Raw genomic sequence first — 17889 nt, 5'->3', positions numbered from 1 at the left:
TGATGTTATGTTTTTTTTGTTGTTGTGTAAACCAGAGATCTTCCGCGTGCGCAACCGCGAAGACTAATCTCACGAGCCTTGTGAGACCTAGATGAACGACAAACTCACCCAAAATGTTTTAACGTTGTTGCATGTCCAAAGTTGAATTTGAACTCAATACATTGATTAAGTTAGAAGAGATCCGTGTTTTCTCATCTACGAACTCTTGGATATGTTATGAATATTTTTGAGCTAAGAAAAATCAATCAAATATGAAACACAAATGAATGTTTAATCAATGCAAATGCGACAATAATAGCAAGATAATAATTAGATTACACGCTTATGTGAGTAGTTCTGAAAATATCTCCAAAATGATTTCTAAGTTTTACGGTGAAATTGATTGGAATTAAATCACTTGAATGTAAAAAGACGATCATATTTAAAAGATTAAGTGAAAAATAACTTGTAAGAAATTGTGGAACGTAAAAGAGAAGAAAATAAATCTGCAAGTAAAAAAAATTAAAGGAATAAAAGAATTTTAAAGATAGTGGACAATATACTTAATGTTCTCGAAAGCTTCAGTTTCTTTTATGAGAACTATTATTTATAGGGTTATATGTTAACTTGTGTCATAAGGATACATGTTAAAGAATCTAAAAAGGACAATTTTACATTGGAATACATAATATTTTAATTTTTTAAAAGTTGATTGCACGACTTTAAATATGCATATTTCTATAATGGGTATTGTTATCTTGTGCCCTAACCCTTAGGGCACAAGTTAAGGAATCTAAAATTAGAAATTTTTTATAAAAAAGAACAAAATTTTGACTTAAAAAAATTGAATAGAGTTGAATGCACAACTTTTAAGACATTTATTTCTATTTTAAATTCCTTAGCATATGCCCTTGGGGCACATGTTAGCATTTGTCTTCTATAATAAGTTCCTTAAAATGTGCACTTAAGGGCACAAGTTAACATTTGCCATAAATGAATGAAACTAAGTAACACCGTCTTTAATGTTATGCCATGTTTCGATAGTTGTCTTGTTAAACTAATTTCAACAAAATACACACACTTGTTTTTCACATATTGTTGAAATCGATACATACAATCGTTCTTTTTCTTTGTTGGTCAACTCTTCGTCGAGTTGGTCCCTTAACGACAAACCACATTCAAGATGATCACATTCTCCACTATCTGCATATATAGTGAAAGTGTGTTGTCTGACATATGTTTGAATCTTGCTTTCTAATGATCTTTCTTTGTCGAATCTCTTTCTCTTTTGGTTGGTTCATAATTTTCGATTGTTAATTCTCATACCAATATGTTGATGTTCGCGCCAACTTTAGCTTATTTGGCAATTTTTAAATTTTGCAAATAACAATAACCTTTAAACCAAGTTCACAAGCCATTATTTTTTTTTTTTTTAAATAAGTTGGAAACAATTTATGAACAATCACATCAAAATTTGTTTTCATAAATTCTACTAGATAGTTTTACAAATAACTCTCTCAATATATAAAATTCAAATTCGCTAATCCAAGCATGCCCTAAGTCCAAAACAAAAAAGAATCAGAATGTATATCAGAATTAAAAAAGAAGGGATGATAATATAGAAGAAAGACTGAAAGTTCTTAATAAACAGTCACAACCTAACGAGTCTGAATTTACTCTATTTATCAGAAATATAAACACAAATAATACATTAATAAAATCAATTTTAATAAGTGAATCCTACTTATAAATGTATTGATCTTTCACATAAAAGATAGATTTTTTTGTTATTGACAAATTCACATAAAAGATAGATAGATAAATGAAGTAAATTGGGAATCAACACGAAAGGGGCATGATCTTCCCAATCCCATCAATCTTACAAACCAAACCCACTATTTTTTCAATTATTTTATTATTTTCTATTTTAGGTAATTTCTTACAACGCCGCCTATAAATACCATCAAACACATCTTCAATCAAATCTTCCATTAATTTATCCTCCGTTTCATTTCAAACGCTCTCACAAAATAACCGAAAAAAAACACAATTAACACATCAATGGAAAATCTCACTTTCTAATCGATCTATAACAACTGAAAAAAATAAATTAAGACAACAAAAAAAATCATTTTCTTCTTGAAACCCTAGAGAGAGAAACTCGGAAACCATGTCCGATGCGTTTTGCAGCGACTGCAAGCGAGCGACGGAGGTGGTGTTCGACCACTCCGCCGGCGATGCAGTCTGTTCGGAGTGTGGTCTCGTCTTGGAATCTCACTCCATCGATGAAACCTCCGAGTGGCGAACCTTCGCTAACGAATCCGGTGATAACGATCCCGTTCGTGTCGGTGGTCCCAGTAACCCTCTCCTTACCGATGGTGGTCTCTCCACCGTCATTGCTAAGCCTAACGGTGCTTCCGGTGATTTTCTCTCGTCTTCTCTCGGTCGTTGGCAGAATCGCGGTTCTAATCCCGATCGTGGATTGATCCTTGCGTTCAAAACTATTGGTACTATGGCTGAGAGGTTAGTTAGGGTTTTTGTGTGATTGTATTGAATTGATTAACGTAAATTTTTGAATTATTATGGTTGAATTGAACTCTCGTAATTTGATGTATCTATGTTTATTATTATCGTATGAGATTAGTTTTAGTTGTTTTGATTGATGATTGAGGCAAATGTGAATTTTGCTGACATGAATCGCTGATGAAATTTGTTCAGGTTGGGACTGGTTCCGACCATTAAGGTATGTGTATTTCGTCTTCTATTTTGGATTGTTATTTATTTTGTCGTTCACATTCGTTTAATCAATATAATGGAAGTTTCATGAACCTGTGCTTATCTGTGAAATACAGACTGACACTGACCCGTCGACAATGATAATAATTTTAAAAAATGACATAATTCAATGTAAGCACACTTGTCGGTGTCATGTTGTCTCAGTATCAAACACTACTGTGGCATGTAAGCATCTATTGTTGTGGTTGTGGCATATGTTAAGTTATATATTATATTGGTCTCTTATTTTAAGTTATTGTAAGATCCACTTATTAAGATAAGTAGTTGTAGCATTGAATCGGTCTCTAACATAAAAACTGGAAAAAAAGAGAGGAGGAAGTATAATTACCAGAGGTGAGAAAGAGAGCGGTGTTGACGGAGGAGAGGGTTATGTGGAAAGGATGAAGAAGCGAAAACCCTAGCTTTTAAACAAAAGGTGTGTTTTGTTTTTTTGATGAAAAGGAAACAGCGCTGTGTTCCTTGCGTTAAGGAAAAGTAGGTGAAGGAAAAAAAAAAAAACCCCTGCCATTTTGCGTATCCCGTGCGTATCAGATGCACCCAGCCGTATCACAAACGTATCGGCCATTTTATTTTTTTATAAAATTAACTTTAATTCTCAGATACTTCCCCGGAACTTATCAGACATGTATCAGTGTCAGATACGTGTCATGGCACCGATACTTTGGCATTTTTTGGAGTAGCGGGGCTTCCTAGATAATGCTTGTAGTTTGATGAGAGTTTGTAATGTGTATTATTCCAAAAAAGAGAGCGAGACTGCAATGCTTCTTTTGACGTGGTTTGCAATTTGCATTGTTGGATTCTGACCTTTTTGAACCTTTTTTGGGGAAATTTGTTGAGAATGGTGTGTAGAAGTTCTGGGAGCCAAACATTCAAGCCCTGTTTTGAAAATTTATGAGCAGTTTAAAATTTTCACAGGAAGTTCACTTTGTTATAAGTTGGGGAAAGTGAAACTGCTCCAGAAGTTTTTAATTGTGAGTGATGATGAGTGATACTGAATGCTATCTGACAGAGAAGAAGGGCTAGATAATGTTTTTTGATATCCTCTGACGTGTGAAGCATGCTGTAACTATATTTAGATTATTTGTATTGTATCAATTGCACCTTGAAAAAGTTGTAGTTTTTTAATCTCAAACTTTAATTTCCATGTAAAGTTAGTGTTTTTTATTTCTCTTATGTTTCTTCTGCTATCGATTTGTAGGACCGAGCTAATGAGATATATAAGCGGGTTGAAGATCAGAAGTCTAGCAGGGGAAGAAATCAGGACGCATTATTGGCTGCTTGCCTCTACATTGCTTGTCGACAAGAAGACAAGCCACGCACCGTAAAGGGTACATCCTATGATTCTTTTAACATATAGATGTTTCCCCATACATTTTTCCCTGTTTGCATGAGCTTCCCTGAACCTGATGAATTTCAAATAGAAATTTGCTCGATTGCCAATGGAGCCACCAAGAAGGAAATTGGCCGCGCAAAAGAATACATAGTGAAACAACTGGGTTTGGAGAATGGCGGTCAATCTGTTGAAATGGGAACAATTCATGCTGGGGACTTTATGGTGAGTTTACTTTATTGCTGTGTACTTGTGCAGCACAACTTTCTACTTCAGTCAATGTGTAGTGATGTAACTCATCGCATAAATCTTATCTTTGTATTATTACTAACATATTTTTCACCTCAAATTTTAGAGACGATTTTGTTCTAATCTTGGTATGAATCATCAAGCTGTTAAAGCTGCTCAGGAATCTGTTCAGAAATCAGAAGAATTTGATATAAGGTAATTTTTGCTTGACTTTTTTCTTTAGACTTTAAATAATGAAATAGATATCCACTGGCTTGTCATATAGTGCAGCTTCTAAGAGAAAACTTGGGTGGCAAAAGTGAGAACTCTGGGCTGGGTAGGGTTTCTCTGATAAAATGAAATCACCATCCAACAATATTTGCTTTAGTTTAGGGTTATAGATTTAACCCTAACACAATGTTGTCAAGATCAAGATCCTACCTAAGGATGGGGTGTGGACTTTTAAGATTGTAAAGCTTATGATTGTTTTTTATTTTTTGGAAACAAAACTTAAGATTGTTACAAGCATCATAAGATGCTACCAAAATGAAAAATTACACTGCACGCACAACTCTAGAATAAAGACCGGGTGGAATCCTTCAGAAGTGAGAGTGAATGGTTTAGTTTAGTCGTTGATCGGATGGCACTGACGCTGTCAATGACTTGAGTACATCTCTGCAGGACTGCAGGAGGTTGAGTTTTGAGAGAGAAAAGGACAACTTTGTAATTTTTGAAATATTTCAACTGAGCTATTCAATCAGCCACCTATGAGTTAAAACAACTTATTTTAAAATTATTATATCTACTGTTTAGTTTGGTGGAGTCTGGTGTGAAACCATATATAATGATGGTTCACCTATTTAGGTTCAATTATTTATCATAAACTTTCAGTCTATTTCACAGCACCTTAATTTTTATGGATTCTTTACATTCTCATAATATTGTTGACACTAAAATCATTTAATCTGCCAGGAGAAGTCCCATATCAATTGCTGCAGCAGTTATATACATCATTACTCAGCTTTCAGATGATAAAAAACCTCTCAAAGGTCTGTGACAGTTCTTTTAATTTTTTTTTACTTTTTGAGGGAGGGTCTGTGACAGTTCTTGGAAAACATGAAAGTTGCTTTATTTGCTTGTGAAAGTTGCTTCTCCAATTCCATAGAATTGATGACGTGAATTTTATTTGGTCTTAAATTTGACTTCAAATAAGTTTCTAAAAGTGGTGGGACTGTGGATGAATTTTTAATTGGATCTTATATATATATATATATATATATATATATATATATATATATATATATATATATATATATATATATATATATATTGCACCCGGTTCGGCGGCAATAATTGTTTTGAAAACAAGGAACTTTGTTTGTTTAAGCGGAAAATGTTATTTTTTAAACAAATTTTTTAAGATGTACAGAGGAATATAATAAACACTTCAACAGGATTTGAACTGTGGATCTGTCATTTGCAAAAGGACATTTAGCTGCTGCTCCACTGAATTATGTGATCAATTGCCATACGATACATTATACATATACTGAATACTGATGTTACAATTTGTATATATATCTAGAAATTTAGAAAAAAATTGTGGGAACCACATGTCATTGAAAAACTCATCCTCTATATATCTAAGTTATGTTCTCAGCTCTCTTTTATGGTAGCTAATTGCTGAAGTCATTGCATACTTGTACATAACCCATTTCTCTGTTGCAGATATATCAGTTGCTACAGGAGTTGCAGAAGGAACCATTAGGAACTCATACAAGGATCTCTATCCCCATGTTTCGAAGATAATACCAAACTGGTATGCGAAGGAAGAGGATCTGAAGAACCTTTGCAGCCCTTGAAACAAAACAGTTCCGGTGATATTAAACAACCTAGATGTCATTGAAAGTTAAAATTGTTGTATTGGATTTATTGAACTTTTGTATACTTTTTGTTTGAAATGAAAGCGTCGCGTAATAACTATAACTATTTTGAATTGAAAGCCTCCTCATTCAAATATTTAGGGGAGACTGGAGAGGTACCATATTCATAGATAAAATCACAAAACTTGCTAGACCTTAACGAAAACATGATGTTTTCCCGTAAAGCTGATGAAAATCATTGGGGCACCTTTGTTGTCCATTTCATTTAATTATACCTCTTTGATATCGATTGGCAACTTTATTTGAACTGCTTTGGGTGCTTACTTTTGTTGCAATATAAGGTTGCAATGACCCTCTGAAGAAGATTTTCAACAGTGAAATAGAAGTAGAAGATATAAGAAATGAAGAGGGTAGTATGATTCAATCATCTTATAAAGGAGAAGAGTGTAAACTTTTGTATTAACTATCAGCAGGAGAGTATTTGATATTTGAAAGGGTACCACATGGTGACCGTTAAACTACTGATAGGAGATATTCTATTATGATCACAAACATAAACGAATAGTGGCTTAGACACACATACATTAAAATACTTTTTCTTAAAGTATTAATATTTTTTTTTATTATTAGAAAAAATTTCTTTATGTTTGTATGTCCAAACACTATTCATTTATGTTTGTGACTATAGAAGAATACCTCGTACCATTAAGCATCCATGCGTCTTTCATGCCATAGAAGGAGTACATTTAAATGGGATCATTAAATGAGCATCTTTTTCTTATTGAAGGACAACAAACATACTAATTGTTCTGTTGAGTGGGATCAGAGGTTGTAGGGTGAAGATCCTCTCCATTTATTATCCTCTCCATTTCTACCATTTGGAAAGATAAAGACACATAAAAAAGTCAAAAGTAATTAATCATGGTGGGACCCACTTTATGGTAGGACCCATTACCTATTTTATGTGTCTATCTCTCTCCAAATTGCATACTTCCATTTATTTTCTAAATGGAGAGGATCTTCACCCGAGGTTGTACCATTAAACATACATGCGTCTTTCATGTCATAGAAGTACATATAATGTCAATTATAACGATTTGAAATTGGCTTTTCTTCTCCAACCTCTTCCTCTCCGCCTCCTTTTTCCAAACCCACATAAATGAATCAAAATCTTTTCCATTTCTAGTTTAAAGTAGAAGGTTTCATTAACGAGACATAGTCCTGGTGAGTTCCGGTGTTTTGTAAACCCTGAAGGGCATATGTTACAAAATTTACTCTTTTCAATCACACTAGTAACAAACCCGTGCTGACGCACGGGTACAGTAAATGTTTGTTATTTATAAAAAATCATTAAATTTTAATAAAAGTTTTGATATAATTGAATTGTATGTCAATGTAAAGTAAATGTCGAATTATTTGTGTATTATATGTTTGAAGGTATATTAAACTTTTTTGAATTAGTAGAAGATACTTAATATTAATTAAAATTAAAATGTAGAAAAGACAATTGAGATGCAACGTTAATGCATATACTAATAGAAAATAACCTACATAGTCCTATTTTATACGAAATACATGACAAACATAACAATTATTGATAGAAAATTTAAATCTGACAGTGCATCCCTGTCGGAATTCAATGATTCACGAGAAGTTATCCCACTTTTGTTCAATTTGTGTAGTTAATTTGCGATCATTTTTTTTGTACAATTAACTTGCGATCATTATTGACAATGATGTTGAAAATTTGATTTTCTCCATTATCTTCACATAATATGAGGTTGTCAAATATGTTATGCTTTATAAAAAAATGCAAAGTCACACTTGTGATGACCATTATCCGTAATTAATTTTATAAAAAACAAATAAATTAATTTTCGCAAAATAATCATTATGCACATGAAATTAAGGAGATCATGAGTTTTAATAAGAAGGATTATGAAATTTTGCTAAACTTCAATTTTTATATATTGTTAGTAGAAGTAGATGTTAGTATATTTGTATCAGTGACGACTTCGCCCATGTATAATAATAATTTTTGAAGTTAACAATGACAACTTGTTTCTTGTATAATAAATCTTTTAAGATTAACACATTGAATTAAGAAGATAATGAGTTTTAATACGAACGATTATGGAATTTTGGTGGACTTCGATTTTTATATATTGTTATTATTGTTAGTAGAAGTAGATGTTAGTAGATTTGTATCAATGACGACTTCGCCCGTGTATAAAAGTAATTATTAGTAGACGTAGATGTTAGTAGATTTATATCAGTGACGACTTCGCCCATGTATAATAATAATTTTTAAAACTAACACTGACAGCTAGTTTCGTGTATAATAAAATATTTTATAGTATATATCAGTGATGACATATCACGTGATTAATAATTATTTTGAAATTTATATCAGTGACAACTTGTCTATTTTGGTATAATTATTTTATATTTGTACTCAATGATAGCATGTATCGCGTATAATACTGCTTTTTAAATGTTTAAGTTAGTTTTTCACTTATATTATGATTAAAAGAGGGAGTATGCATATAATAATACTAACAATATATATAAATATCAAAGTCCATCAAAATAAATAAATTAGTTTCATAGTTATCAGTGAAAATTAGTTACACTTGTTATTATCATATCCCGTACTTTCAATTTTTTTTTTATAATATCCCGTAATTAGTTTTAATAAAGAAATAAATTTAATTTTGTAAAATGACCATTATGCACATGAAATTAAGAAGATAATGAGTTTTAATAACGACGATTTTGAAATTTTGGTGCTCTTTGATTTTTATATATTATTATTATTATTATTGTTAGTAGAATTAGATGCTAGTATATTTATATCAGTGACAACTTCGCCCGTGTATAGTAATAATTTTGAAAGTTAACAGTGACAACTTGTTTCGTGTATAATAAATCTTTTAAAGTTAACCCATAAAATTGAGAAGGTAATGAGTTTTAGTAAGGACGATTATGAATACAAGTCTGCTCCACTACCATCGAATCAGTATCGCGTATAATACTGATTTTTAAAATTTTTAAGTTAGTTTTTCACTTATATTATAATTAAAAAATGAGAATGCATCTAATTTTACTAACAATTTATATAAAAAACGAAGTTCATCAAAATAAATAATAGTTATCAGTGGAAATAGCTCCACTTATGATGACCACTATCCATAATTAGTTTTTTTAAAAATAAATAAATTAAATTTTGCAAAATGCCCATTATACACATGAAATTAAGAAGATAATGAGTAGTTATAATGACAATTATGAAATTTTGGTGAACTTCGATTTATATATATTGTTATTGTTATTGTTATTATTGTTATTAGAAGTAGTTGTTAATTAACGATGACTTAGCTTGTGTATAATAACGCTCTTAGCAATGAAGACTTGTCTCATGTGTAATACTTATTTTAATATTTGTATCATCCACAATTTGTCTAAGGTATAACAATTATTTTAAAATTTAATTAAATGACAACTTGTCACAATTATAATAATTATTTTTAAATTAGTGGCAACTTGTTCGATGTATAACATTTATTTTAAAATTTGTATCATTTTGCAAACAATAATTCATTGCTATACGAAAATATCTACGGAAATATAAGTGAGAGCTTGTACCGTGTATAACAATTATTTTAAAGTTTTAGTAGCGACAATTTGTCTAATGTATAATATTTATTTTAAAATATGTCTCATCGACAACTTGCCCTGCGTGTAATAATTATTTTAAAAATTATATCTTTGATGACTTGTCTCGTGTATAATAATTATATTAATTTTTTTTATCAATGACAACATGTCGTGTGTATAATAATGTTTTTTTTTTAAGTTTTGAGCGGTGACAACTTGTCTCGTTTATTAATGACAACTTATTCATTTTGTTGATCTAAATGTCTTTTATAAATAGGACAAAAAAGAGAGTAATATTTATTTTAAAATTTGTGTCACTAACAAACTGTCTCATACTCCCTCCGGTCAGATTTATAAGCAAAATACAACTTTTTCAAATTCATCGAATGACTAATGTATTTGACCAATATATAAACCGAATACATTAGATATTCAATGAACCTAATTTTATTATTTTTTGACTTATAAATGTGGTCGGAGGGAGTATATAATAAATAACTTGTATATAGTAGTTATGTTATTCACAATTTAATCCATATATCATAGTTTTTTTCTTCTTCTTTTGGACTTTTTTGAGAATGATACCAACGATGCGGCTATTAGTACTCTTAATTTTTATTTTTTATTTTTTTAGAAATACTCTTGATTTTTCGACAAAAAAAAAAAAAAGAAATACTCTTGATTTAATTGTTATAGACCTGTAGCACACTTTCTTCATAAAAAAAAGACCTATAGCACACTTTCCTAAAAAATAGACCTGTAGCACTCTTGATTTTAATTTTTTTCTTCTTTTGAATAAGCTCTATTTTAAAGTTTTTAATTAATTTTATCTCTTACTCTCTTATATTTTTTTTACAGAGACACTCATTTGGTAATTTATTTCTCTCTCCTCAACAAAATGAATCTTGAGAAGCTCTCCTCCCCCTTGTAAACCCTAGCAGCCGCAACACTGTTCACAACCTCCATATTCCATTTCCGACCGCCTTTGGCCGAGTTACCCTCAAATCTTCATCTTTTTTTCTCTTCTATCATTATATTAAATTTATTTTCAGATCCGGTAGATTTCTAAACATCTCATCCACCACCTTCTCGGCTAGATCTCGACCAACATAGACAGTATTTTGAAAAATCAACACCATAGAAAGAATCTCATTTATCTCCTCTGCAAAACCCACAAAGAAAATCATGAATCTGAGATACCTTCATCAACGACCACCGCGTCTGAAATTGCAGCCACCATTGTGTTATGGTCTAAAATATGGGTTGGTGTATTAATCAAGGTTCTTCTTTCTATTCACCTCTTTTACTTTCCTTCATCAATTTCTGTGTTGGTGTATCAACAAAGGTCAAGTTCTTCACATCTTATGTCTCTATTAACCTCTTTTACTTTCACTTCATCAATTTTTTATTTTTTTTACTTTCTTTTTCTCTCATCATTCTGCCATTTTATTTTAGTTTTGATTAGAGTTTTAATTTTATTTAGAGATGATAAATTTGAATTTTTCTACATTTGTACCTGAGTAGTTATTCAGGTAAAGAAAAGTTATGATATTTCCTTTTATGGATTTTTGTTTTATCTAAACACTTGAAGAGAGAATAACTTTTCAAGGAAAAAAGTAGAGGAATTGAATTGAAATACACAAAAAAAAAAAAAACTAAATTTAAAAATAGTCAATCTCTATACTAACAGGAATATTTTTGAAGAGTAAATGTTAGAATGACTTTTGGTTTGCTGTTTCAATTTTTTGTTTTCTTTTTCAAAATGTGAAAGAAAAAAAAAACAAAGAATGGAAAGTTAAAATTGTGCTATCTGTTCACCCATGTGTAATTTTGTTTTAACAATGAATAAAAATCGGATGTCTCATTTGTTCTTTTGCATAACATAAATAAATTAATGAATGCATAATATTTTTATTTCCATATATGTTGTGTAGAAAAAGTATGTGAGCAGGACATTTATTTTTAATATATTTTTTTTGATCAAGTTTATTTTTAATATATAATAACTAAAAATAGTGCTTAAATAGTGTATTTTTTTATACAGTAACTTTTGTTGAATCTCTAGAAATAGGTTTGCATAAAAAGACCATTTATCTTATGTTTTGAAGAAAAGAAAAGAAAAACAGTTACATTATCCTCGCACTATTGACATGTATTTATCTCCTAGTTCATCTATCTGCAACAAAAAATTTCAAATTTTTAGGTAGCAACACTTTACATGGTTTGGGAACTGTTTTGATTTGGAATCATGGTTACCACAATGGTTCTACAATTTTCGAACCAATTATTTTCTTCCGGCTGTTTTTCATCATTTATTTACCCTCTTTGATGTTTCTTGGAGAGATAAGAACCATGTTCAACTTTCCTACAAAGAAAAAAAAAATCCATTGTTAAAACAAATTAAAGATGACAATGACAAATAATGAGATTAGCATTTGCAGAATAGATATTTGAGCATTTGATGTTGTAACACAAGAAAGCATGTCTATGAATGAAAGTAGAAATGTGTCCAAACATGTATTTTGTGTAGATTTTTTTTTATTTCTTGAACTTTTATTTTTTTTATTTTGACAAATTAATTTTATATATTTTTCAAAACAGCAAGTATTACTAAAATCCAATAGAAATGGAAGAAAAAAATAGAAAGGATCATTCACTTACCCATGTTTTCTCATCATTTACTTACTTGTGCTTTTCTTTTAACTTATATGTGCTTTTCTTCTTGTTTTATAGTTTGCTGGAGACACAAGATGATCATTTAACATTCTTGCATATATGAAGTAGAGATATCAAAGATAAGAAGATGAGAAGATGCAAAAGATTTAAAATGTGTTCACTTACTTCTTCTCCCACTTATTCATTGTTTTATTTCCTCTTATATGTATATTGTTTCTTATGCATTCATGTAGAAGCTTCATTTAACATGTTATAGAGATTTGATATGAAGAGGAAAAAAAAATTAAAGACAATGCACAACTAAAAAATGAGTTCATTATCATCTTCATACCTTTGTGAAGATAAAAGAAGTTTCATTTATCTTCATGTGTTCAAGATTTTTCTGCAAAAACAGAGATGAAAAAAATGGTTGTTAGAAAAAATTGAGAAGAAAAAAAAGTACTCATAAAAACAGTGAAAGAAGAAAAAGGGAGAATGATATAATAGTGAAGGAGTATTGGATGATATATAAAAGAGTATTTGAAATTTGAATTTTTGCCCCCAAGAGTACAACTTGCAGCATTGGTAAAAGACATAAAAGTTGATGCAAAAGTAATTTATCTAGTTGCAATGTAAGGGAAATGGTGTTTTTGTAGAGCTAATAAACTAAACCAAATGCTTTTAGTAGTTACATGACATCATCATAGTTAATTGTGGTCATTTAGTTCAATAAAGTAATTTTTAGACAACTTTTACCCTCAATTGTGTGATTTGTCAAGCAACCAACTTAGGGTAATAATAGATTTTCCACAACATCTTCCCTTCTTATATTAAGAGAGATTTATAAGCAAAAAAACAGTTTTTTTAGATTCAATGAATAACTAATGTATTTGACCTATATATAAGTCATATACATTAGTTATTCAATGAACCTAAAAAATTGTGTTTTGCTTATAAATGTGACTGGAAGGAGTACCTCGTACAATTAAGCATCCATGCGTCTTTCATGCCATAGAAGGGGTACAATAATTGTGTATCAAAAGTTGTATATCTAAGTTCTTTTAAGAAAATATAAATTGTGTTATTTTAAATGCAAAATTTTTATTTTTGAGTTCCTTAACATACATCCTTAGACCCTTAAAAACATATGTTAAGGAACTACATATATTAATGTTAAATATTTGTACTTTTGAGTTCCTTTACATACTCCATCCGTTTCAAAATGAGTGTCGTTTTAGCCAATTGCACACATATTAAGGAATGAAATAAAGTAGTCAAATGTCGTACCAATTTTACCAAATTATCCTAATCAACTATTGGTTTGTTTTTCATTAAAGAAAAATTAATACTTTGGAAGTTGTGTAACATAATATTAATTGAAGGGTATAATTGAAAAGAAAAAGTTATTATTGCATTGGAAAATGAAAGTGGCATTCATTTTGAAACGGAGGGAGTACATCCTTAGACCCTTTAGAACACATGTTAAGAAACTACATATAACAATGTTAAATATCTTGAGAGAAAACTTTGCTACTCATTGCGGTTCTACTTGGTTTGGGGACTAGTCAGTCTATAGTCTATGCAGTTAAGTGTAGAGAATAGCCGATTAAAAAAAGGGTCTTGTTAACCGGTGCCCCCGGGGCACTGGTTAAGGAATCCAAAAGTGGAAATTTTAAATCAAAAAGAACACTTTTTAAACTTTTAATGCAATGATTGCACAACTTTCAAAGCAAGATACTACTATATTTGACTCCTTAACCAGTGCCCCCGGGGGCACTGGTTAACATTTCCCTTAAAAAAAATAAATACTTATGCCATGTACATAAACTAAAATAAGCTCATCCAGATAGGACCTTGATTTTGGAATAACAGGTTAGCTTACATCCTCACATCACATTCATCTTTGTCACGGGTGTGCTTTTCCAAACGAAGCTACCATAACAAGTACAGGAAAGCAAGCAGAGCAAACAAAAGTCAAATGCCACCAACCTTCTCGAACTTCAAACTTGTTGTGCTGTTAGTTTAATGCTTATTTTCCTGATGTGAGCTTCTACTTCTTTTAACGGAAACTACTCATTTGGTTCTTAATTTCTTCTAACAATAACAACTTGTCTTGTTAAGTTGCAAATAAACGAAAAACAACTAGTATTATTGCAATGGTCCCCCCATGACTAAAATAAGTTGGTAGACTATATACTACTCCCTCCGTCCCAATTTAATTGACCTACTTTGGTTTTTCACACAGATTAAGAAAAGTGTATAAATAAAGGGGAAAGTGGAATATATTGTATTGGGAATGATAAAAGTAATATTATTTAGTGTTATATTGTATTGGGAATGATGAAAGTTGTATTGAAAATTGAAATGGGTCAGTTATTTTGGGACACTTTTTTTTAGAAAATGGGTCAGTTATTCCGGGACGGAGGGAGTATCAGTTGACTTGGGTATATAACCAAGTATGGAGCTGAAGGTAAAATTACTACCACATCAACAAACTTACATCCCAACTCCATTTCTCATATTTCCTGGTTAACCTTGACATGGCCGAAACATTTTTATTTAATATCGCAGATTCACTCTTAGGGAAGCTTGCTTCTTATGCTTTTGAACAAGCTTCTCGTGCCTACGATGTGTATGATGATCTCCAAGGGATCAAAGACACTTTGTCAATTGTCAGGGGTGTATTGTTGGATGCCGAGTACAAGAAGGACGGACAACGTGGGCTGTGTGAATGGTTGATACAGATTCAAAAAATCTGCTCTGATGCTGAAGATGTTTTGGATGAATTTCGTTTGCAAGTCAACCTAAAGCAATCTGTTGAAGATTCTGGCAGCACTAGGAAGAAGGTACGCCACTATATTTCTTCCTCTAGTCCACCTGCTTTCCGTTTTAGGATGGCACGTCAAATTAAATATATTAGGGGCAGACTGAATAAGGCTGCAGATGAAGGAACCGGGTTTGGACTTGTGAAAATCAGTGTTGAGCCCGGACTTCCTGTGCAAAGGAGAGAAAGGACTCATTCCTATATTGACGCTTTGGATGTAATAGGGAGGGAGAATGACATGGAAGCAATTATCAAGCTTTTGATGCAACCAAATCCTCAGGGTGATGGTGGTGGCAATAGAAGCCTGTGTGTTGTTCCCATTGTGGGTATTGGAGGCCTGGGAAAGACCACACTTGCAAAATTGGTGTTCAATGATCAGAGGATGGATAAACTTTTCGGGTTAAAAATGTGGGTGTGTGTCTCTGATGATTTTGACCTCAAGAAGATCCTTATTAAAGTCATCAACTCAGCTTCTGCCGCTTCTACTTCAACTGTAGAGAACATAAACCACTATGATGTTGATCAGCTACAAAGTCATCTGAGAAGTAACCTTTCTGGCAAAAAGTTTTTACTTGTGTTAGACGATATATGGAATGAGGATCGTGTAAAATGGATTGCTTTGAAAGATTTATTAAATGTTACAGCAGGAAGCAAAATCATGGTGACAACACGGAATAACGCAATTGCTTCGATGATGGGCACAGTTCGCTCCTATGTTTTAAAAGGTCTTTCTACAGAGACATGTTTATCTCTGTTTGTCAAATGGGCTTTCAAGGAAGGAGAGGGAGAAAAGTATCCAAATCTAGTCGAGATCGGAAAAGAAATTGTGAAAAAATGCGCTGGGGTTCCACTAGCCGTGAGAACATTAGGAAGTTCCTTGTTTTCAAACTTTGATTTGCACAGGTGGGAATTCGTAAGAGACCATGGGCTATGGAATTTACGAATGAAGGAAGATGATGTCCTACCAGCGCTACAATTAAGCTATGTTCAAATGCCATCATATTTGAAACAATGTTTTTCTTTCTTTTCCCTTTATCCCAAAGGTTTTGTGTTCAATAGTGATGAAATTATAAATCTTTTGGGAGCCCTTGGATATATTCAACCCCAAAATGGAAGTGAAAAGATAGAGAGGATTGTAAGAAAATGTATGGATGAGTTAAATTCACGATCATTTCTTGAGGATTTCAAAGACTACGGCTACTGTTACAAGTTCAAAGTACACGATTTGATACATGATCTTGCAATATATGTTGCGAGAGAGGACTTGGTAATGGTAAACTCCAATACTCAAAATATACCAGAGCAAGCAAGGCATTTATCATTTTTAGAAAATGTTTCGCTTGACCAATCTTTGTTTCCCAAGTCCAAAAGAGTGAGAACTATATTATATCCTGTTCAAGGAGTGGGTCTTCAAAGTGAAAATCTTTTGAATACATGGGTATTAAGATATAAGTACTTGCTGTATTTGGATTTAAGTAATTCTTCTTTTGAGACTCTGCCAAACTCAGTTGCCAAATTGAAGCACCTGTGTGTTCTCTATATTCGAGATAACCACCGAATCAAAAGACTTCCCCGTTCTATTTGCAAACTCCAAAGTTTGCAAGTTTTGTCCCTCACTGGATGCATGGAACTTGAAAAATTGCCTGAAGGATTCGAGAAGCTGACAAGCCTTCGACAACTGTATATAACCACTAAACAATCTGTTCTGTCACTGGATGAATTTGCAAGCTTGAGTCGTCTTCAAGCTTTGGGTTTATATCATTGTGACAAAATGGAGCTTATGTTCAGCGGGAAACAAGCACAACTCACTTCCCTTGAAGCATTGTATATTCAATCCTGTAAGAGCTTGAATTCTTTACCTCTTCATATTTTCCCAAAATTGCAAAGTCTGTTAGTTGAAGATTGTAACTTGTCGTTGAACAATGAAGGCCCAGCCCAGAGATTGAGGATGAAACATCTGCATCTTAAGCGTTTTCCACAGCTTCTGAAACTACCTAGATGGATTGAAGACACAGTAGACACTTTAGAGACCTTGAAAATTCGAAAGTTCGCAAATCTCAAGATGCTTCCTGAATGTCTAACATCAATGACTCATCTCAAGAGCCTCTATATTGATTTGTGCCCCCAACTTTTGAGTCTTCCAAGGGACATGCATCGTCTCACTGCACTTGAAGAATTTTGTGTATATCGTTCTCCTGAATTGTGTCGAAAATGTCGGCCACGATCTGGGGAGTTCTGGCCCATGATTGGTCACATCAAGCGAGTTTCCATTGGGAAATATTAATGAAGTCATCGAACTTGTTGATAAACATGTTAGGGTCCGTTTATTCATAAATTGTTTCTTTTGTTTGTATATCATTTCAAATAAATAAATAGATGCTTGTTGTATCTCCTAAACCATTTTCTGGTTGAAAACATGTGATTAAAGCTGAAATTGGATATTTAGATATGATATTATCATGATGTTGTATGACTTTATTAACACTGAACTAGAGGTTATTATCAACCATGATGACTCCTAATCACACTTTTAATTC

The 17889-nt window shown here is 32.0% G+C and overlaps 2 protein-coding genes and 2 long non-coding RNA genes across 6 annotated transcripts; 3 read left to right on the top strand and 1 right to left on the bottom strand.

The window, feature by feature from the left end:
* The first annotated feature begins 1962 nt into the window (after window positions 1-1962).
* On the top strand, window positions 1963-6485 carry TFIIB (transcription factor IIB). Its single transcript, XM_085722780.1, has 7 exons — window positions 1963-2502; window positions 2698-2722; window positions 3974-4103; window positions 4197-4330; window positions 4461-4549; window positions 5306-5382; window positions 6062-6485. The coding sequence occupies exons 1-7, from the start codon at window positions 2150-2152 to the stop codon at window positions 6193-6195; spliced, it is 942 nt and encodes a 313-aa protein (XP_085578906.1). The 5' UTR covers window positions 1963-2149; the 3' UTR covers window positions 6196-6485.
* Window positions 6486-10642: 4157 nt separating this feature from the next.
* On the top strand, window positions 10643-13219 carry LOC146909774 (uncharacterized). 2 transcript variants are annotated; one of them, XR_015017647.1, is made up of 2 exons: window positions 10643-11153; window positions 12607-13219. It is a non-coding gene; the product is annotated as an uncharacterized LOC146909774 (long non-coding RNA). The 2 variants fall into 2 exon arrangements; XR_015017648.1 differs by having other exon boundaries at window positions 10643-11218; window positions 12607-12871.
* Window positions 11874-13366, bottom strand: LOC146909773 (uncharacterized). The gene is made up of 2 exons (XR_015017646.1): window positions 13285-13366; window positions 11874-12931 (listed from the first exon to the last, which is right to left on the bottom strand). It is a non-coding gene; the product is annotated as an uncharacterized LOC146909773 (long non-coding RNA).
* Window positions 13367-14961: 1595 nt separating this feature from the next.
* LOC146909772 (disease resistance protein RGA2-like) lies at window positions 14962-17858 on the top strand. 2 transcript variants are annotated; one of them, XM_085723025.1, is made up of 2 exons: window positions 14962-17190; window positions 17281-17858. In XM_085723025.1, exons 1-2 carry the CDS (start codon window positions 15069-15071, stop codon window positions 17634-17636), a joined length of 2478 nt encoding a protein of 825 aa, XP_085579151.1. In that variant the 5' UTR covers window positions 14962-15068; the 3' UTR covers window positions 17637-17858. The 2 variants fall into 2 exon arrangements, with proteins under 2 accessions (XP_085579151.1, XP_085579150.1); XM_085723024.1 differs by having other exon boundaries at window positions 14963-17858.
* Window positions 17859-17889: the final 31 nt, after the last annotated feature.

The sequence above is a fragment of the Medicago sativa genome, chromosome 7 (assembly GCF_051527215.1).
Source record: "Medicago sativa cultivar Bolivia chromosome 7, Bolivia_mono, whole genome shotgun sequence".
NCBI classification, from domain to species: Eukaryota; Viridiplantae; Streptophyta; class Magnoliopsida; order Fabales; family Fabaceae; genus Medicago; species Medicago sativa.
The sequence above is the reverse complement of the archived record's forward strand: the minus strand, read 5'-3'. Positions and strand labels throughout refer to the sequence as shown.